Source organism: Nicotiana tabacum, chromosome 8 (genome assembly GCF_000715075.1).
Source record: "Nicotiana tabacum cultivar K326 chromosome 8, ASM71507v2, whole genome shotgun sequence".
Lineage (NCBI taxonomy): Eukaryota > Viridiplantae > Streptophyta > Magnoliopsida > Solanales > Solanaceae > Nicotiana > Nicotiana tabacum.
In genome coordinates this window covers 94,109,355-94,127,232 of record NC_134087.1, presented here as the reverse complement: position 1 = coordinate 94,127,232, position 17,878 = coordinate 94,109,355, and the positions used below count along the sequence as shown (strand labels likewise).

General features: G+C 39.0%; 1 protein-coding gene across 2 annotated transcripts; it reads right to left on the bottom strand.

Annotated features, from left to right (window-relative positions):
* Positions 1-14,964: 14,964 nt before the first annotated feature.
* On the bottom strand, positions 14,965-16,516 carry LOC107831915 (dirigent protein 25-like). Of its 2 annotated transcripts, none has more exons than XM_016659712.2 (2): positions 16,206-16,516; positions 14,965-15,877 (listed from the first exon to the last, which is right to left on the bottom strand). In XM_016659712.2, exons 1-2 carry the CDS (start codon positions 16,414-16,416, stop codon positions 15,117-15,119), a joined length of 972 nt encoding a protein of 323 aa, XP_016515198.2. In that variant the 5' UTR covers positions 16,417-16,516; the 3' UTR covers positions 14,965-15,116. The 2 variants fall into 2 exon arrangements, with proteins under 2 accessions (XP_016515198.2, XP_016515199.2); XM_016659713.2 differs by having other exon boundaries at positions 14,965-15,874.
* Between the last annotated feature and the right edge of the window lie 1,362 nt (positions 16,517-17,878).

Here is a 17,878-nt window from a genome sequence, read left to right as displayed (position 1 = left end):
TACATATACCTCAATCTCTTTGTATATCATGTCATGGAAAATAGCAGTCATGGCCCTCATGTAGGTGGCCCCAGCATTCTTTAATCCGAACGATATCATCTTGTAACAATACATCCCCCACGGCGTAATGAAAGCCGTTTTCTCCGCGTCTTCCTCATCCATTCATATCTGATGATACCCAGCAAAACAATCAACGAACGACTGTAGTTCATGCTTGGCGCAGTTGTCAATTAGAATGTGTATGTTCGGCAAGGGGAAGTCGTCTTTCGGACTGGCCCGGTTGAGATCCCGGTAGTCGACACAGACTCTAACCTTCCCGTCATTCTTCGGCACTGGCACAATATTGGCTAACCATGTTGGATACTCAACTACCCTGAGAACCTTGGCTTTGACTTGCTTGGTGACTTCTTCCTTGATTTTCAAACTCATGTCAGGTTTGAACTTCCTAAACTTCTATTTTACTGGTGGACATGTCGGGTCGGTTGGCAGCTTGTGAGCTACAATAGATGTACTGAGACCAGTCATGTCATCATAAGACCAGACAAATATGTCCTCATATTCCCTTAGAAATTCCGTGTACTTTTTCTTTTCTGATGGTGATATATGAATGTTGATTCGTGTTTCTTTGACATTTTCTGCATCTCCCAGGTTGACAATCTCAGTTTCGTCCAGATTAGACTTAGGTCTGTTCTCAAAATCCTCAACCTCTTTAACAACCTCTTCTAGTATATCATCTTCTTCTGAGTCCGTATCCATTTGTTGTGTTGCCTTGTTGCACGTCACAATCGCCGGTTCATCAAGATAAGTAATAGTAATGCTGTGTAAATAAAGTAAACGATAAAAAGAAATAAGAGCAAGATTTATAAGAAACTGAAATGCTTTGATAAATTTCATAATTGTTTTGAACATTGGAGCTCTAATTTCAATATTAAAATGCGGAAAGAAAGTCAATTAGCGAAAAAATAAAGATAATGCCTGGTGTTTTGTTCAGCCTTGCTACCCCGAAGCTTCCGGGCCCTGGTGGTTCTGATGGACCAATTGTTGAGGCGTGCTCCTCAGCTCACAACTTGTATAGGAGGACCTTCCTCCCTCTCCTCCTCGAAAATGACACAACAGTCCATATTATCATCTTCCAAAAACAAGTTCCTTATCGCCGCCAGTGCTTCCTCTTCTCCCGACCCATATAAGATATTGGCTGGCTGGAAAGTCTGCTCCAAGCAAGGTATCAGATGCTCTAATGGGTAGTAGGAACTGCGCCATGGTGTCGACCAGTGGTTGAATTCCTCCCAAGTGTATTCATATCCCAAACCGAAAGTGGTACCGTGTTTCTTCAACTTGATAGGCTTAGCGATTCCTTGGAGATTCTTGCCAAGTCCCTTGCCAGGTTCGTATCCATACCAATTCAGTATACTTTCAATTTTGTTATCCCCACCATTTGTCCTTGTCCACGGCGTTGACTCGCTCAATGTGATGGTAGGTTTCTCTGCTATCTTCCTTCTTCCTCCGATTGCTGGGATGGTCTGGCGACTGTATATGGGATTGCTACCGTCGCCGTGAATAATTACCTCTTGGTGATTCCACTCGAATTTCACTGCTTGATGTAGGGTTGATGTTACGGCCCTAGCGGTATGGATCCAGGGCCGTCCTAATAGCATGTTGTAAGATGCTGGGACGACTATCACTTGAAAATCAATGTCGAACCAAGTCGGTCCCATTTGCAGACACAAACTGATTTCCCCAATAGTGGACCTTTGGGATCCATCGAAAGCTTTGACATTGATGGCTCCATCCTTTATCTAATGCAGGCTCTTTCCTAATGTTCTGAGAGTCACCAATGGACAAATATTGAGGCTGGACCCTCCGTCAATCAGGATTCTGGTGATGAAATAATCTTTGCACTGCACAGTGATGTGCAAGGCCTTGTTGTGGCTTAGCCCTTCAGGTGGCAGCTCATCTTCGTGGAAAGTGATTTTGTGACTCTCCAATACTTGCCCCACCATGTTTGTCATTTCTCCTCCAGTTATGTTGCTGGGTACATATGCCTTGCTCAGCACCTTCAATAAGGCATTCTTATGTGCGTCAGAACATTGTAGCAGAACCAAGATAGAGATCTGGGCTGGCATTTTGTTCAACTGACCAATGACCGAATACTCTTTGGCTTGTATCTTCCTCCAGAGATCATTAGGCCCAGTTTCAGTGATGGTTGATCGTCTAGAGGCCTACTTACTGGACTTGGCTAGATGTTCTGGGGTATAGACCCTGCCGGTTCTTGTCATACCCTGTGCTGCAATTGCTTTTCTAGATTTGGTTTTCCCTTTCCTTCTTGCCTCGACGGTGTAATCCCATGGTATGGCCTTTGTATGGAACAGTGTTACGGCTGTCATGGCTACCGAAAAGGGCACCTTTGCCTTGGATGGTAACACAGCCACTTCGAATGGTACAAGTGTCTTTGGATACCTAAACTCGACCTCAATAGGTCCTGGCGTCTTTGTAGAAGAAGGTGTTTCGAACTCAAGTGGTATGGACATGTCTACTTCAACATTTTTAGAAGGCTAGATCTGGACCACAATCGGATTAAGTGTGACCGTTGGTTACTTTGGCTCGTCACCTTCAACAATCAATCTGATCGACCCTTTGGGGTCCCAATCATCCTCTATCTCAATCATGTGAATGCCCCCACCCTTGTGGTCAGGAAGAGGGTTGTTGCGGACATTCGGAGCTGGCTCCTTTGATCTGATGATCTTGTTGTCAATCAAAGCTTGGATCTTATCCTTTAAAGAGCGGCACTCATCAATGGTACCCTTCATTCCGGAATGGTATGCACAGGTTTAGTTTGGGTTGACCCATTGGGAGGGGTTTTCGGGGTTACGGCAGGGATAGGGGTGATGTAACCAGCAGCTTTGATCCTTTCATACAGCTGGTCGATAGGTTCGGCAATGGCGGTATACTGTTTGGGGGGTCTGTGGTCGAAGTTTGGTTGGGGTCTAAGAAAGTTTTGGCGGGTGGGAGGTGATTGATAGTGAGAGGGTTGAGTATTGTAGGTTTGGTAGACATGTGTGGGTTGGGAATATCTGGGTGAAGTAGGCCGATATGTGGGAGGTGGAGGTGATTGGTAAGTAGGTGGTGGAGTTTGGTAAGAGGGCGAGGGTGCTTGGTAATTTGGGGTAGGTTGATATGTAAGTGGAGGTATTGGGTAGGTTTGGTATTCAATTGGGGATTTTGTTCTTTGTGCAACCATCACGGCGCTCACGTCCCTTTTGTTGGACGTGCCACCAGACTGTAGAGCCTTGTTGGTGTCTTGTGAAGCTTCGAAATTAGTGACCATACCACTTTTGATACCTTCCTCTATCCTTTCCCCTAGCTTGATGATGTTGGAAAATTTCTAGCTTTCAATTAGAATTAAGCTTTCATAGTATTGTGGGTCTTGAGCTCGGACAAAATACTTGTTCATTTGTTCTTCTTCTAAATCCAGTCTAACCTTAGCAGCTTCTGATCTCCAATGAGTAGCATACTCGCGGAATGTCTCCGTGAGTTTCTTCTTTAAGTTCTAGATGTATAACACATATGGTGCATTTTCCATGTTGAACCTGAACCTGTCCATGAAATCGGACGCCATACTTACCCAATTTGAACACTTCTTAGGGTCCTGGTTGATGTACCAAGACAAAGCATCTCCCTTCAGACTCCTCATGAAGAGTTTCATGCGAATCTTTTCATCCCTCCCTACTCCGACCAACTTGTCATAGTATGTTCTCAGATGCACTCTCGGATCCCCAGTACCTTCAAACATTTCGAACTTAGGAGGTTTGTACCCCTCGGGCAGTTCGACATTGGGTTGAATGCAAAGGTCTTCGTAATTTAGTCCTTCAATCCCCTTACTTCTCTCAATGCCCTGAATTCTACTAGTCAGCTTCTTGAATTCTTCTGCCGGATTCCTGATAATCGAGTCCTTATCATCGGACTCGGGTGTGCTTGAAATGAGTTGAGTATAGTGTGGCATGGTTTCCACATATATGGGGGCGTTGTGGGGATGATCATTTGTGGAATTTAGTGGTTCAGGGATGAGCAATGGGGTGTTTTCTGAAGTATGGCATGTGTTGTAGTGGTGATGGGGAGCGGGTTGGTTTTGTGGTTTCGGGATGCTTTATGGAGGTGTTGGGTTTTGAGTGTTGGAAAAGTTGACATTTGGGGTAGTGAGGGAAAATGACAAATTCACCAAGTTCCGAACTTGGTCCAGTTCTTCCTGAAACTTCAATAACTTGTGTTCGAGCTGGGAAGCACTTTCCTTGGAAACCTGAATACCCTGAGGAACCTCTACCCTTTCAACTGAGTTCTCCTTTCCGATGTTGCTCAAATCTTCCATCTTTACCTTGTTTTTGTTTCTGATAGGACTCGGAGGAGGAGGAGGTGGAGGGCCCTTAGATCTTGTGGATTATGATGACGATGCCAGAGTGCACGAACTAACCTTTGGGGAGGGGAATAAACAAAAGGTAAAAACAAAAAGGTAGCAAGTTAGTGCGGATTATGAGAAGAAAACGTTGCAATATTTAAACACATAGTGCAAGAATATAAATCGTGTCCTAATCGTTGTGCCCGAGGTAGGCCTAGCGAAAAGTTGATTTGGAGAACTTATAATGCTAAATGCCTCATTTTATTGATAAAAATAAGACGAATCCCAAAACGACACTAAAATAGCAGAAAATAAAATGTTACTAATGGTCGTTGGCCTTATTACATTTTTAAAGACTCCTAACTACTTGGTCCCAGAAGGACCTTCCCCAGACTTGGCATCTTTAGCTCCATCGAACAGCTTCACCAGCTCACACAGTCCCAGCAGCAAATAGGCTCTAGCCAAGTGTCCTCTTTCGTTTCCCTCAGCGTTCTGGCAGTTTTCAATCCTCTAGATGAACTTCTTTTCCAATTCCACTAAACCCCGCTCCAAATACCCTAGTCGCTTGTTGGCGCTGATAGCCATACCCTTCCATTCTTCAATCAACTTTTGATGGGATTTTTGAATCTCCCGGTGCTCACTTTCGCATTCCCGTATCCTCTTGCTCAATTGGTTGTACTTGACCTGTGCTTCAGCCTTTTCATCGATGATCCTGTGACCTCGAACAAACCCAGGTTGGCCCAGACCATTGTGATTATCCTCCAGCCATCCTGAATAGTATGGGGTGCAGCCAGCATTGTATCTGTCTGGCTCGATAGTATCTCTTCCCATGATGATCTTGTAATGCCACATATGATGAGCTTAGCACTTATAAGGACTGTCATCAGCTTGGAAGTCAGCCCGGAAGTGACTCATCTTGTCGACCTTTGGTATAACCTGCTTCCTACCAGCCTGTCTCATGACCCGGAAGGGGACATAAGGGTAGGTTCCTCTTAAACTGATCAGTATCAGAAATGGTGCGTCCCTGGATCGGGCGATGAACTCGTCAGTAGGGAACCATTCGAAAATCCATTGTATTTGATCCTCAGTCAGATTTTCAAACAGCTCCACCCATCTTTTGGCATCTTCTGGCTGAGCAAACATGTCGGGCGTGTAGTTCATTCGCCTTGGTTGATGGAAGGCTATATGATCATCCCAGTCTCTCCGCTGAATCTCTTGCCGATATTCACCCCTTTGGAGATGCTCCATGAGCCAGAGCTGGAGTAGCAAGTTGCAGCCTTCGAAGTGTGGGGCTCCTTGTTGACACTTTTCCAAGGCTCGGTACATTTTTGCAACGATCATGGGCACTATGCTAAAGGGTTGCCCACCAATTCCCTCCATGTGTTGGTAAGTGCCTATCCTAACGTCGGCGAAGTAGGGACGAGGCTAGGACCAGACTACCAAATAAACCTGTGTAGTTAAATGATATACAACGAAAAATAAAAGCAGATATTCACAGTTAAAGGTGGGGAGGAGAAAACATGCTACGGGGAGTATCGGATAACAACAAAAATACCAAAGAGGAATGTAAAGAAACCAGAATTTAATTGCCAACGATAATGAGGAAAACAAACACAGAATTCACTTTCATTTCTTTCTTGTTGCAGGCGTGCAACCCGATCCCATTTCATATATCTCGTTGCAGGCATGCAATCCGCTCCCATTTCATATATCTTGTTGCAGGCTTGCAACCCGCTTTCATTTCATATATCTTGTTGTAGGCTTGCAACCCGCTCCCATTACATATATCTTGTTGCAGGCGTGCAACCCGCTCCCATTTCATATATCTCGTTGCAAGAATGAAACATGTCGTGCTCCTTTTTTCTCGCGAAATCGGGTTTATGACATTTGGAGGGACAACTCGTTCCTTTTGGGAACTGGGTTTTTGCATTTGAGGAGTCGCCACCTAATGAGTTAAGGTGCATTAGGACACCAATAGAGATTCAATTCTAAGTTTGTTTGGGTAACCAGAGATTGGGTAAGGGCTTAAAATTATCCCAAGGAGAAGGTGTTAGGCACCCCTCAAGATCCACTAGTGTGGTTCCCGGCCAGACAGTTATTGTAAATTCGGGGTGCAATTGACATATAAGCAGATAAGGCTCAAATAAGAGTGGATTTCAATACACAATAGTTTGAAAATAAACAAAGTTTGAAAGAGCAATTAAAAAAGCTGATTTTAAATAAGAAGTTACAACGCTAAAAAAGAGAAGGGGGAAGTAAAGAAAGGGGTCCTAGGTTTATAAAAAATATGGATCACATCAATGAAATACCCAGTAATCACTCCTCAAAAGAGGGGTTACACGTGGCATTAGCGCATCGGTCATCATATCCATATCTACCCTTTCCCACCCCATTTAAGGTACTGTGGATTGGTCTCGAACACTATTGCATGCTATTACCCGTCCCGTTCCTATCAGTCCCGGAGGCACTTAGGACTACTAATCCTAAAGGGGAGGGGTATTAGGCTGACTTGAAGTTTCAAAGGTAAAAATCTAAGGCGACATACAAAACATATAAAAGACTGCACATTACAGGGGAAACATATAAACACATAAGGCTCAAGTATACCTCCTCAAACAAAAGCACATAACTAGCATGACTTGCACATACTTTTTAGGTATGATTAAAGCATATAAAGACGAAGGAAGTTAATTATTGAGGCAGATTAATTTATTACATAACTCAGATAAAAAGTCCGAATTAGGTCTGCCTGCTGCTTGTAGCAATTAACAAAATGGATCCAGTTTACAGTTATTACTCTAAGGCTTACCTAAGTGTCTAGATGGGGTCCTATAGGCATGATATCGACTTAATTCAGAAGGTGGTGAGACAGTGATAACTCAAAACGTACTGCTTGAAATCCTATAGGCATGCTTGATAAACCTTGTTGAAAATAAGGGAATTATTAAACAGAGGTTCAGAATAGACGAATTTAAATTAGACCAGTTCCAGATTCTGCAGTTGATGGTATCTACTATTATTGATTTTAATTCACATGAGCACGATATTTGAATGTGGACGGAACGACTCAGATTTATTTAAGAATCTCTATAGGCATGATTTCTATGCGCTATTGATTTTAGACCCTTATAGACATGATACCTAACATTGCGTGTGAGTCGAAACGAATAGAATTTTGCTTAAGAACACCTATAGGCTTGATTTCTATATGTTACTAATTTTAGCATGCTACTGGGGTTATAACCAATTGGACCCTAAAAAAACATGATATATAAACAGTGACAAATATGCAAAATTTCAGATAATCCCTATGTGCATGTTATCTAGATGTGAATTGAACAAGTGAGTCCTATAGACATGGTTTCTAAATATAGTATGAATATGCAGAATTAGAGCAGTCCTATAAGCATGTTTTCTAAATTCGAATTGAACAAGTAGAGAATGCAGTCCTATAAGCATGTTTTCTACCCTTGAGCATGCATAATTTCCCAACCCTTTTTCACTAGCCAGCCCCAAATGTTCATTACAAATTATTACAAACTAGGAATAATAAATTACATCAGAAAAAGTACAAAGAAAAGTTACAACCTGAGGAAGCCTGATTCTTAACTTCCTCTCTGAGTTATGAGATAAACCAACTCAAAATACCATCGATCTAAAACCTTTCTCAGACTTGAGTATGTCAGAGTTCCCTAAGGGCCTCAATAGGACCCCGGGCAGTGCTCACACCCAAGTTTCATAACCAGAACAGGGACAAGTGCAGTGTGGAAATGCCAGCCCTCATGTATCCAAGTTCAAAGAGAGCTCATGGGTCCCAAGGTAAGACTCACATGAGGGGGGGGTGGCAGAACTTACGTCTAAGAAGAGAGTGAAAAGTGCAGAAACTGAGTTTTAAGAGATGAGGGAATAAAGGAGAAGGAAAGGGTGATGAGAGACAGTCATTAACACCTCAAAGAGTTGATAACTTCACACAAAGGGGCAGGGGATTGGGAATCCATTGCAAGGAGCCTATATACTTAGGCATGGGTTAACTTTGGGCATGTACAGTAATATGGAGTGCTGTCATGCTTGTAAATCAACCAGAGCACACAACATATAAGGGAAACATGGGGGTTATGATCCTAGGAGGATCAAGTTTGGGTCATGCTCAGCAATGTTCAATGCTGTCATGCCCCAAACTAACCACAAGTATTAATGACATTGGGGTAGGGATTTGGGATTCATAATACATTGATTCAGAATAAGAGAAAGGAAATTACAACATGCTAAATAATGGTACTAAATTAAATACAAGCAGTAGGCAAACAAAAATGCAAGAACATTAAATAAGCATATTGTTGTTGATGTTGAAAACTTAATTAGAACATACTAGTCAAAGAAGCAAAGTGCAGTAAAGAAAAGTAGCAGGACTTCGAAATATAGCCTTGGATTTAAGCCGGCTAAACAGGTAGTAGCACAAGTAGTAGTAAAGCAAGAGAGAGTGTTTGAGTGTAAGTGTGAGTTCAGAACTAAAAGTGTTCGTGTTTTTGAAAGAGAAGGAGTACCAGGTATTTATAGTTTTTTGAAAACGAGTAAGAAAGAGGTAATAAGCTACAAACATGGAAACAATCATGATTCAGAATCAATTATACAAGTGATTGCCCTTAATTAAGGGGGCACTTGTTTAACGGCGGTGACAGGTTCGAAATAAGGAAAGCAATCAATTAAAAAGCTGGCTGACAGTTGCCATAAAAGAGATAGTAAAATAACAAGTAAGCAATTCGAGTCTATGTACAGAGATACTCTAATTTTGGAAAGGATTCACTAAGGCAAAACAGGAAAGAAATCAATTAACCTTAATAGGCGAGTAAAATCAGAATCTCACAAAGGAAAAGTTTAAACTTAGTCACGAGTTTGAAAATTAGTCAAAGAAGGAGACTCAACTTATAAATAGGGTGCATAAACATTTTACATGCGAGGCCAGGTCTGTTGGCAAGAAGAAATAGCACACAACAGTAGCACAAAGATTCAGTAGATAGCAACATTCGAAGCATGACAGTCCAGTAGGTCAAGTAGTGAAGAAAACATAGAATATCAAAAGCATGCGAAGGTCTCACAGTAGCAGGTGAGGAAAACCCCTTTAGAAAAATTAGGGTTTCGAGCATATTAGAGAAGAGAGAAACCCAATAATCAGAAGAATCACACAAAGGGAACGAAAAATTTCGAAATAAAGAACTTCAAATCGAGTCAGACCCAAAACCCTAGGATTTTCAACAAATAGAAGAGTTTTAAAAAGAGAATAAGCAAACAAATCGGTCAAAACTCAGGAAAACAAACATTCGTTTAATAAACAGTTAAAAGAAATTAGGGGTTTCAACATGCAAACTCAGGTAGAAGAACGATATAAGCAAACATAGCCAAACATGTCAAAGAATCAGAGAAACATTTTGAAATAACTTAACAGAAATCCTATTCAAAAAGATAAGGGGTTTTGAAGGCAGAGTTTTAAAAGAAGAATTTGAGAGAAATGCTTATAAGTTCAAAGCAAAAATAGATCTGAAGCAGATCTAAAAAGAAATCGAAAGAACCTTAAAGGCTAGGGTTTCAGAAGAACCCCAAGTGGTGAGAAAGGCTTTGAAAACCAATGATCTAAGCAGGAGAGTCAAGAGTTTGACTCGAATAGCCATGGTTGGCCGGAGAAAAAGTCAGAGACGACCGGAGAACAGTCATGAACTACAATCGAACAAGGCCTGGACCAAGCTTTTTCGAGATCTAGCCTTGAGACCATAACAATCAAACACGTAGAAGCCATGGGAGGTGGATATAGGTCTCCGATGACTTTGGGAACCATAGATTTGGGGAGGTATTAGGGTTGTAGTTGATGGCGGCAGCTAGGGTTTGAGAGGATTGCAGAGAGGGTTGAGAGGGAAGGGGATTCAGAGGCGGCAAAATCTGGAAATGAGGCTAAAGTTAGGGGTCGTTTGAATTAAAAAAGGCAAGAATGGTTGTTGGCCGTTGATCTGAATGATCAACGGCCTGGATCAAAATGGGCGAGTGGGCGGGTTATGAAGATGGGTTTGGGTCGGGGGTTCAAATGATTTCAATTGGGGTCAGAATTGGGCTATAATCGAAATAAAATTGGGCTAACATTTAAATAGCCAATTTTCCCTATTTAATTTAAAGAATAATAAATTAATTTCTGAAAATAAATTTAAGGTACCAAAATGATTTATAGTACATAATTAAGTTTTTAAAAATACCAGACCTAATTTTTATGAATATAAACGTAATTAATCTTAAAAGAGGCTAATGTTGTAATTATATACAAATTAACTTTAAAAATACTAAATGACTTTGAAAAAATATGCAAAAATCATATTACCTCTATTTTAGCATAAATATGAAAATCCAATAAATGAATCACCAAAAATGATAATTTTGGGAATAATTATTGGGGTTTTTCGAATAAAATAAGGCAATAAATTGATTTAAAAATCTTTAAAAATTAAGGAAAAATAATAAAACATTTGGACATACTTATATATGCATACATATGTTGTTTTGAAAGTATTTTGCATATTAAAAATGTACAGGGAAAAATTGGGTATCAACACAACCCGCTCTTATTTCATATATCTTGTTGCAGGCATGCAACCCGATCCCATTTACAAATCAACATCAATCACAAAAGAATCGCGGTAAGGGAACAAGAGTATAACAACAACATCCCGGCAAGGGAGACAATATCGTAAACAATAACATCCCGGCAAGGGAGACAATATCATAAACAATAACATCCCGACAAGGGAGACAATATCATAAACAATAACATTCCGGCAAGGGAGACAATATCATAAACAACAACATCCCGGCAAGGGAGATAATATCATAAACAACAACATCCCGGCAAGGGGACGAACAATGATAATCAATATATTAAGCATGAATAAATCTCAACGGAGTCACAAAAATTACAACACTAGACCCACGGGCATGCTTGACACCGACGTATAGATACTCGTCACAATGCCTATACATCGTACTCCACAATTAACACATAGCAATTAAAACACAACTCCTAATCCCTCAAGCTAAGGTTAGATCAAACACTTACCTCGATTCAACGAACACAATTCATGCCTCAACTACCGATTTACCTCTTGTTTCTACCACCAACTCGCTTGTATCTAGCCACAATTTACTTAACGATATCAATAAATGCTAAATGAATTAATTTTAATGCATGAAAATAGGTTTTATGAAGATTTTCCCAAAAAGTCAAAAATCGACCCCGAGCCCACAGGGTCAAAATACGAGGTTCGAACCAAAATTCAATTACTAATTCACCCACGAACCCAAATATATAATTTGTTTTGAAATCGGACCTCAAATCGAGATCCAAATCCCCAAAATTTGAAAAACTTAAGTTCTACCCAAAACACTCAATTTCTCCCATGAAAACCCTTGATTTTGAGTTAAAATCATGTGAAAAGATGTTAAAGATTGAAGAAAACGAGTTAGAAATGACTTAAAATCGATTTGGAGAAGAATTTTTCTTTGGAAAATCACCCAAGAGAGTTTATGTTTTGAAAGAGTTTGACAAATGGGAAATTTTCGGCTAAGTTAGGATTTAGCAGGTCGCAGATGTCGCAATTGCGACCAGAGTTCACAATTGCGAACCCCTTTAGGACCTGCTATCTTCGCAGTTATGATCACTGTTCACAATTGCGAACTCGCATTTGCAAAGGGATAGTCGCATTTGCGACAACTAGGGATTTCTGGGGGTTTTCGCATTTGCGAAGATATGCTCGCAATTGTGAGCAAGGCAGGCCAGGGCATACTTCGCAATTGCGAAGAGCCCCTCGAAATTCCCAAGTCTGATAGGCTCGCAATTGCGACACCTGGCCTCGCAATTGCGAGACCAGAGCCTGCAACACATACCAGCTGAAACCTGCAACTTCCTAAATTCAATTCCACTCCGTGGCCTATCCAAAACTCACCCGAGCGTCAAACATGCACACCAACCTAAAAATATCATACAGACTTGCTCGTACAATCAAATCATCAAAATAACATCAACAACTATGAATTAAACCCCAAATTTATGAAATCATTCAAGAACACCAAGATTTCTAATTTCTCAACTTTAAGTCCGTTTTATACCAAACCGATTCCGATCTTTACCAAATTTTACATATTCAACCTAATTATTATTTCAAACTTGTACCGGGCTCCGGAACCAAAATACGGGACCGCTACCATTAATTTCAAACATCTTTCATTTCCAAAAACTCTTATATATTCCAGAAAATAATTTTCTTCAAAAATTCATTTCTCGGGCTTGGGAGTTGGGACCTCGGAATTCGATTTCGGGCATACGCCCAAGTATCATATTTTCCTACGGACTCTCCCGGACCGTCAAATCACGTGTCCGGGTCCGTTTACCCAAAATGTTGACCAAAGTCAACTTAAATTCATTTTAAAGGCACAATTTATCATTTTTCACAGATTTTCACATAATGGCTTTCCGGATTAACGCCCGGACTGCGCACGCAAATCGAGGTGAGACAAAAAGGAAGTTTTAAGGCCTCGGATCACAAAATTTATTTCTAAAACAAGTGATGACGTCATCACAAAATTATTCCTAATTATAGAAAGATATAAATATGTAATTCGTTTTAGAACGGAAAAAATATTTTCTGAAAAAATAAGTCAAAAATTTTGTTTCAAATTTAAATTCTTACTACCGAATTTTTTTTGATCAAAATTCATTTCTTGGACTCTTAAACATTAAGTGAGATTGAAATTTTGGAACGAATGGAGTATGTGAGGGGGGGGGGGAGGTGGCATAGAGATGGTTAAAATTAAACAATTTTTAATTCAACTTAGTAACTTTATAACGTGATATAAATTATTTCAAAATACAGTATTTGAGCGAGACAATGAATTTTCAGTGTATTTTATTTATTTGATTTATAATATATTTGTTTTGTTTCCTTAATGGCATTAAAACATTTCTTGAGATACTTGGAGGTTTTATTTAGTTTTCAAAGGTTAATATCCATTTAATTTGAATATACATATAAGTCTCTATGTTACATATGTCTTTATGCAGGTAATGATAAACTATTAGTAATTTTATTGGACAGTAACGTGGGTTTAGAATCATAATTTTTCAAATATTTATATTTATTTCAAGCAATCTTTCCTGGTCTTTCTTGATTTTATAACAAGTGAATAATATTATAATGATGAGTTTTATACCAATTTTGAACAACTAACATAGTATTACTAATGCAGAATTTTAGAAAGGTATAGTAACTTGTACATGCAATCAAATGAGCTACACTTAGTTTTTAGTTGAGACAACAACACAATGTATTAACAACAAGCAAATTAATAAGCAGAAGACAAAAAACTGCCACTAAATTTAAATCGTTGGGCCCGTGCAAAAGGCAGGAAAAAAATCATCTAGTATAGATACACACATATATCTGCAACTTACACGCAATGCAAGAATAACATTTCTTATTTTTCATCAACTTCTTCTGTCTTCCGTCTTCTTCCTCTTCTTCTCTACTCGGTCTGTACCTTTCTGCTCTTCTTCTTCTTCTTAAACAATTTCAGTATAAATGCAGTGCACACACAAGATTTTAATTTATGGGGCAAATATTATAATATTACAAGTTGTGTATTCCCAACGCACTCTTTACCTAAAACACTTGTTCTATCTTAGAACAATTACTTAATTGCTAACAAATAGTTTATAGTTCAAAAAGCATAAAGTCTGAAAAAATAACGTGTTGTATACTTTTTTTTCACAAAAAAATATAAACTTGATATTCGACTCAAATATCACAATAATATAAAAGGAAAAAAAAAAGGAGGATTGGAAAACATATTTTGATTACTTGCTACTGAATATCTGAATTCACCTAAGACCCGGGGTTAAATTTTTTAGGAAATTCACTATTACCCAAACAATTTATTCTCATCTACCCATTCCATAACATTCCCGTTAAAAGATTAATCTGTCTTTTTCTTATTCTTTTATCGCTATCCGTTACCAACAACATATATCAGATAACTTTATCTTTCACGAGTTGGAAAGAAAAATTTACCTAGAATTTTGGTCTCGTTGAGATTTGAACTTGAAACCTTAAATTCTCAACTCACTTCATTGACCATTAGGACACAACCTTGAATTCTTTTTTTCTCTTCTTATTTCGCTTTGCATTTTTCAGTTATTTTACCCCCCCCCCCCCCTCCCTTAATTGATTTGGAAGAATTGTAATAGTATTCCCACCCGAATTCTTTTCTAATTTCATTCAAATCTTTATTTTCTCGTTTTCCCTTTTCCCAAATAATTCACTTTTTTGCTCCTTCTCTTTATTTAAGGTAGGACTGCACTAATAGTTAATATAAGGATTTAATATACACACTAAAAAGAGGAAAGAGTTTTTAATGTTATTATCTTACAAGTGATCTAACTGCGTAACTATATTTTTTACATCATCAATAGGTACAACTTAAACTCTAACCAATGCTGGTTGGTGGCTCATCACAGATACCATATATATAAAGGATCAGGCATGTAGAAAAATTAGTCAATTACTTCATTGAGAAAAGGAAAACAGAGGAATCCACATTGGAGCTTAAATCAAATTTTCAAGAGCACAAAGTTACAAATCTTGTCAACCAATCACTGAGCAAAGCACACCAGAATTACAAATAACTCAAAAATACACTAATAAGCAAGATACACAGTAATAAGCAGCACAGTTTGCACACCATCTGTCTCTTGAACCCGGTTTGTAGCTGGAAAAGTCTTAACAGTAGCAAATCCCTTAGCATTTACATACTTTCCAGTACCAGCCATAACAGCAAGATGTGATTCTGAAACTCCCATTCTGTGAACACCAAAGAAACTAAGGCTATCAGCATAACTTCCACTCTTAAACATCACAGTAAATGCCATTGTGTGACTCAACCCATCTTCTGAACTAGCAACATAAAATCCTTGTGCTTTCCCTATTAAACCCGAATTAAGCTCGTGCCCTTCGGTCAGTTCATCATCAAATACTGTCAATGTCCCAAACATCAACTTCTGGAAACTAATTCCTGATCCTAATTGCTGCAAATTTATTGCTGGTAAACCATAACCTCCACCGATGATGTTGTTACCGTTGTTTTGATTAACAACGTTTGACGTAATTCCGCTAAGGCCAGTAAGGAAAGGGACGTTGTTGTTGCTGATAATTCCGCTGTTGGCATTGTTAGTAGGGACACCATTGTCTACTGCTAAAACTGCACCGTTAGGCTTTGCGAAAGGAACTTGACCGCTTGTTGCAGGGTTGGTTACAATTCCAGTAACAGCTATAGCTGAAGGATTTGATCCTCCAAGTATATCGTGCATGAAGAAGGAAAATGTGTGATCATCTCCAGCACCAACTCCGCCTGCTGCTGCAGCACCAACTCCTGCTGCAGCAGCAGGTGCTGCGGGATCTGCTACAAAATAATAAAACTTCTCGACAGTCAATTTAACAAATCGTTAAAGTTAAATTGGATTAGATCATCTTAATATTTTAATATTAAAATTTATATATATATTAAAAAAACCATATAAAAAATACTTTAAATTGCAATTGTTTTAGTGTCAATATAATAAAAAATACATTTTAAAATGTTTGTAAAAACTTACATTGTTTGAATCTCGAGAAACGTCACATAATTAAGTATATAATTAAGTATATAAACGTCCCAAAAATGTCACATAAATTGGGACAAAGAGAGTATATAATTAAGTAACTAAAATTCTATTATCTCTAACTAATACCTGTAACCCCAGCAGCTGCACCAGTACCCACAGTTGCGACAGAAACTGGTGCCTGAGTTGTATCAGGATCTTCTGGTGCTACAGTTGGGGTGGCCACTTCCTCGTCAAGGATTCGACCTGCTGTGGCAAATGTTATTGCAAGAGCTAGAATGAGTAAGGATGAGATGATGAATTTAATTTGAAAAGGCTTGATGCATTTGTGAGTTGCCATTGGTTAATGAAAGAAATATGGAAAAGAGAGGTTCTCTGGTTTCTGATATGCTTGAGAAATGATTATCTGGAATGAAATTGATGAATAGCAAGAACGTCAATGAGAGTATATATATGTGCTAAAAAAATGGAGGGAAATTGGATACTTTCATAGGGTATATGAGAGGAGTTGAGGAGATGGATTAGGTATAAACCTTCCCACTCTTAACAGTGTATTAGTTAAATGATTGCAAAAAGAATTTAATGTACAGATAGGAACCCAAGTATAAAAGGTATTCTTAAGAAAGAGAAACTTCTATTATTTCCAGAGGAGTTAGTTAGAATTACTCATGTGACGACGATGAAACTTCCTTCTTGAAGGAACTTAACATGAAACAATTAAGAATCCAATGGGTTCATTAAAGAGCATGTCCTTAATCCTCGAACATTACTAATCAATACTTCTCAAGTCCAACTCTATATAGCAGGCGCGGCTCAACCGATTTTGTGGCCTAAAGCCAAAACAAACTAAAAAGACCTTAATTTTTTTGTAACACCCAGATTTTAGACAGAGTCTCACATCGGCAAAATACAAGAGGGATGTTGTGTATATAAGTTAATAAGCCTTAGACCCTAGTGATGCGTTTTAAACCCGTGAGGGCCTCAGAGCGGACGCTATCACTAGCGGTTTGAGCCGTTACAGATGATATCAGAACCAGTTTTGTGTCAGCCTTGCCGACGATGGATCAGAGTTCATAAGAGAGGGTGTAAGTAACACCCAAATTTCAGACAGAGTCTCACATCGGCAAAACACAAGAGGGATGTTGGATGTATAAGTTAACAAGCCTTAGACCCTAGTGACGCATTTTAAACCCGTAAGGGCCTAGGCCCAGAGCGAACAATACCACTAGTGGACTGGGCTATTACTTTTTTTTTTTTTTTTGTAAAATCCATATAATAATGAGATACAAAGAGGCCTAGGACTTTGGCCGTGGTAAATGTACAACGCGTGATGATGAACAACAAAAATTAGTTTTTAATTGATGGATCAATAATGTGAAAAGAAATAGCCAATTCAAAGAAATTAAGTTAAAATTTGAAAGTGAAGTCATTAGAAATATAAAAAAACATGAGTGCATAGACGAGAAAAAATTAAATTTGATAATAAAGGTAAATTGTGGCCTTAATATTTTGGGGGCTAAGGCAATGGCTTCATTTGCCTTACCCTTATGCCGCCCCTGCTATATAGTAAGCCAACTTAATGATTTTCCAGATTAAGTAACTTTAAACTGACAGTATTACAATACGAAAAAAATTTAAAATTACTACAGATGATTGATCATAATAAGTAGACTTCCAGATGGCACGTCATGCTTGGAGTTGTTAGTCCAGGTCGTTCCGTCATATCAACTCCATTACGTAATATCTCTCCACTCAGATCCATGGCTTTCCACTCAAGGCACTGAATATTGGTTGTAAGTAGG

Coding starts and splice junctions, on each gene's coding strand:
- LOC107831915 (XM_016659712.2), bottom strand. CDS start 16,416: ATGGCAACTCACAAATGCATCAAGCCTTTTCAAATTAAATTCATCATC. Junction 15,878..16,205: donor TGCAGCTGCTGGGGTTACAG/GTATTAGTTAGA, acceptor ATTATTTTGTAG/CAGATCCCGCAGCACCTGCT.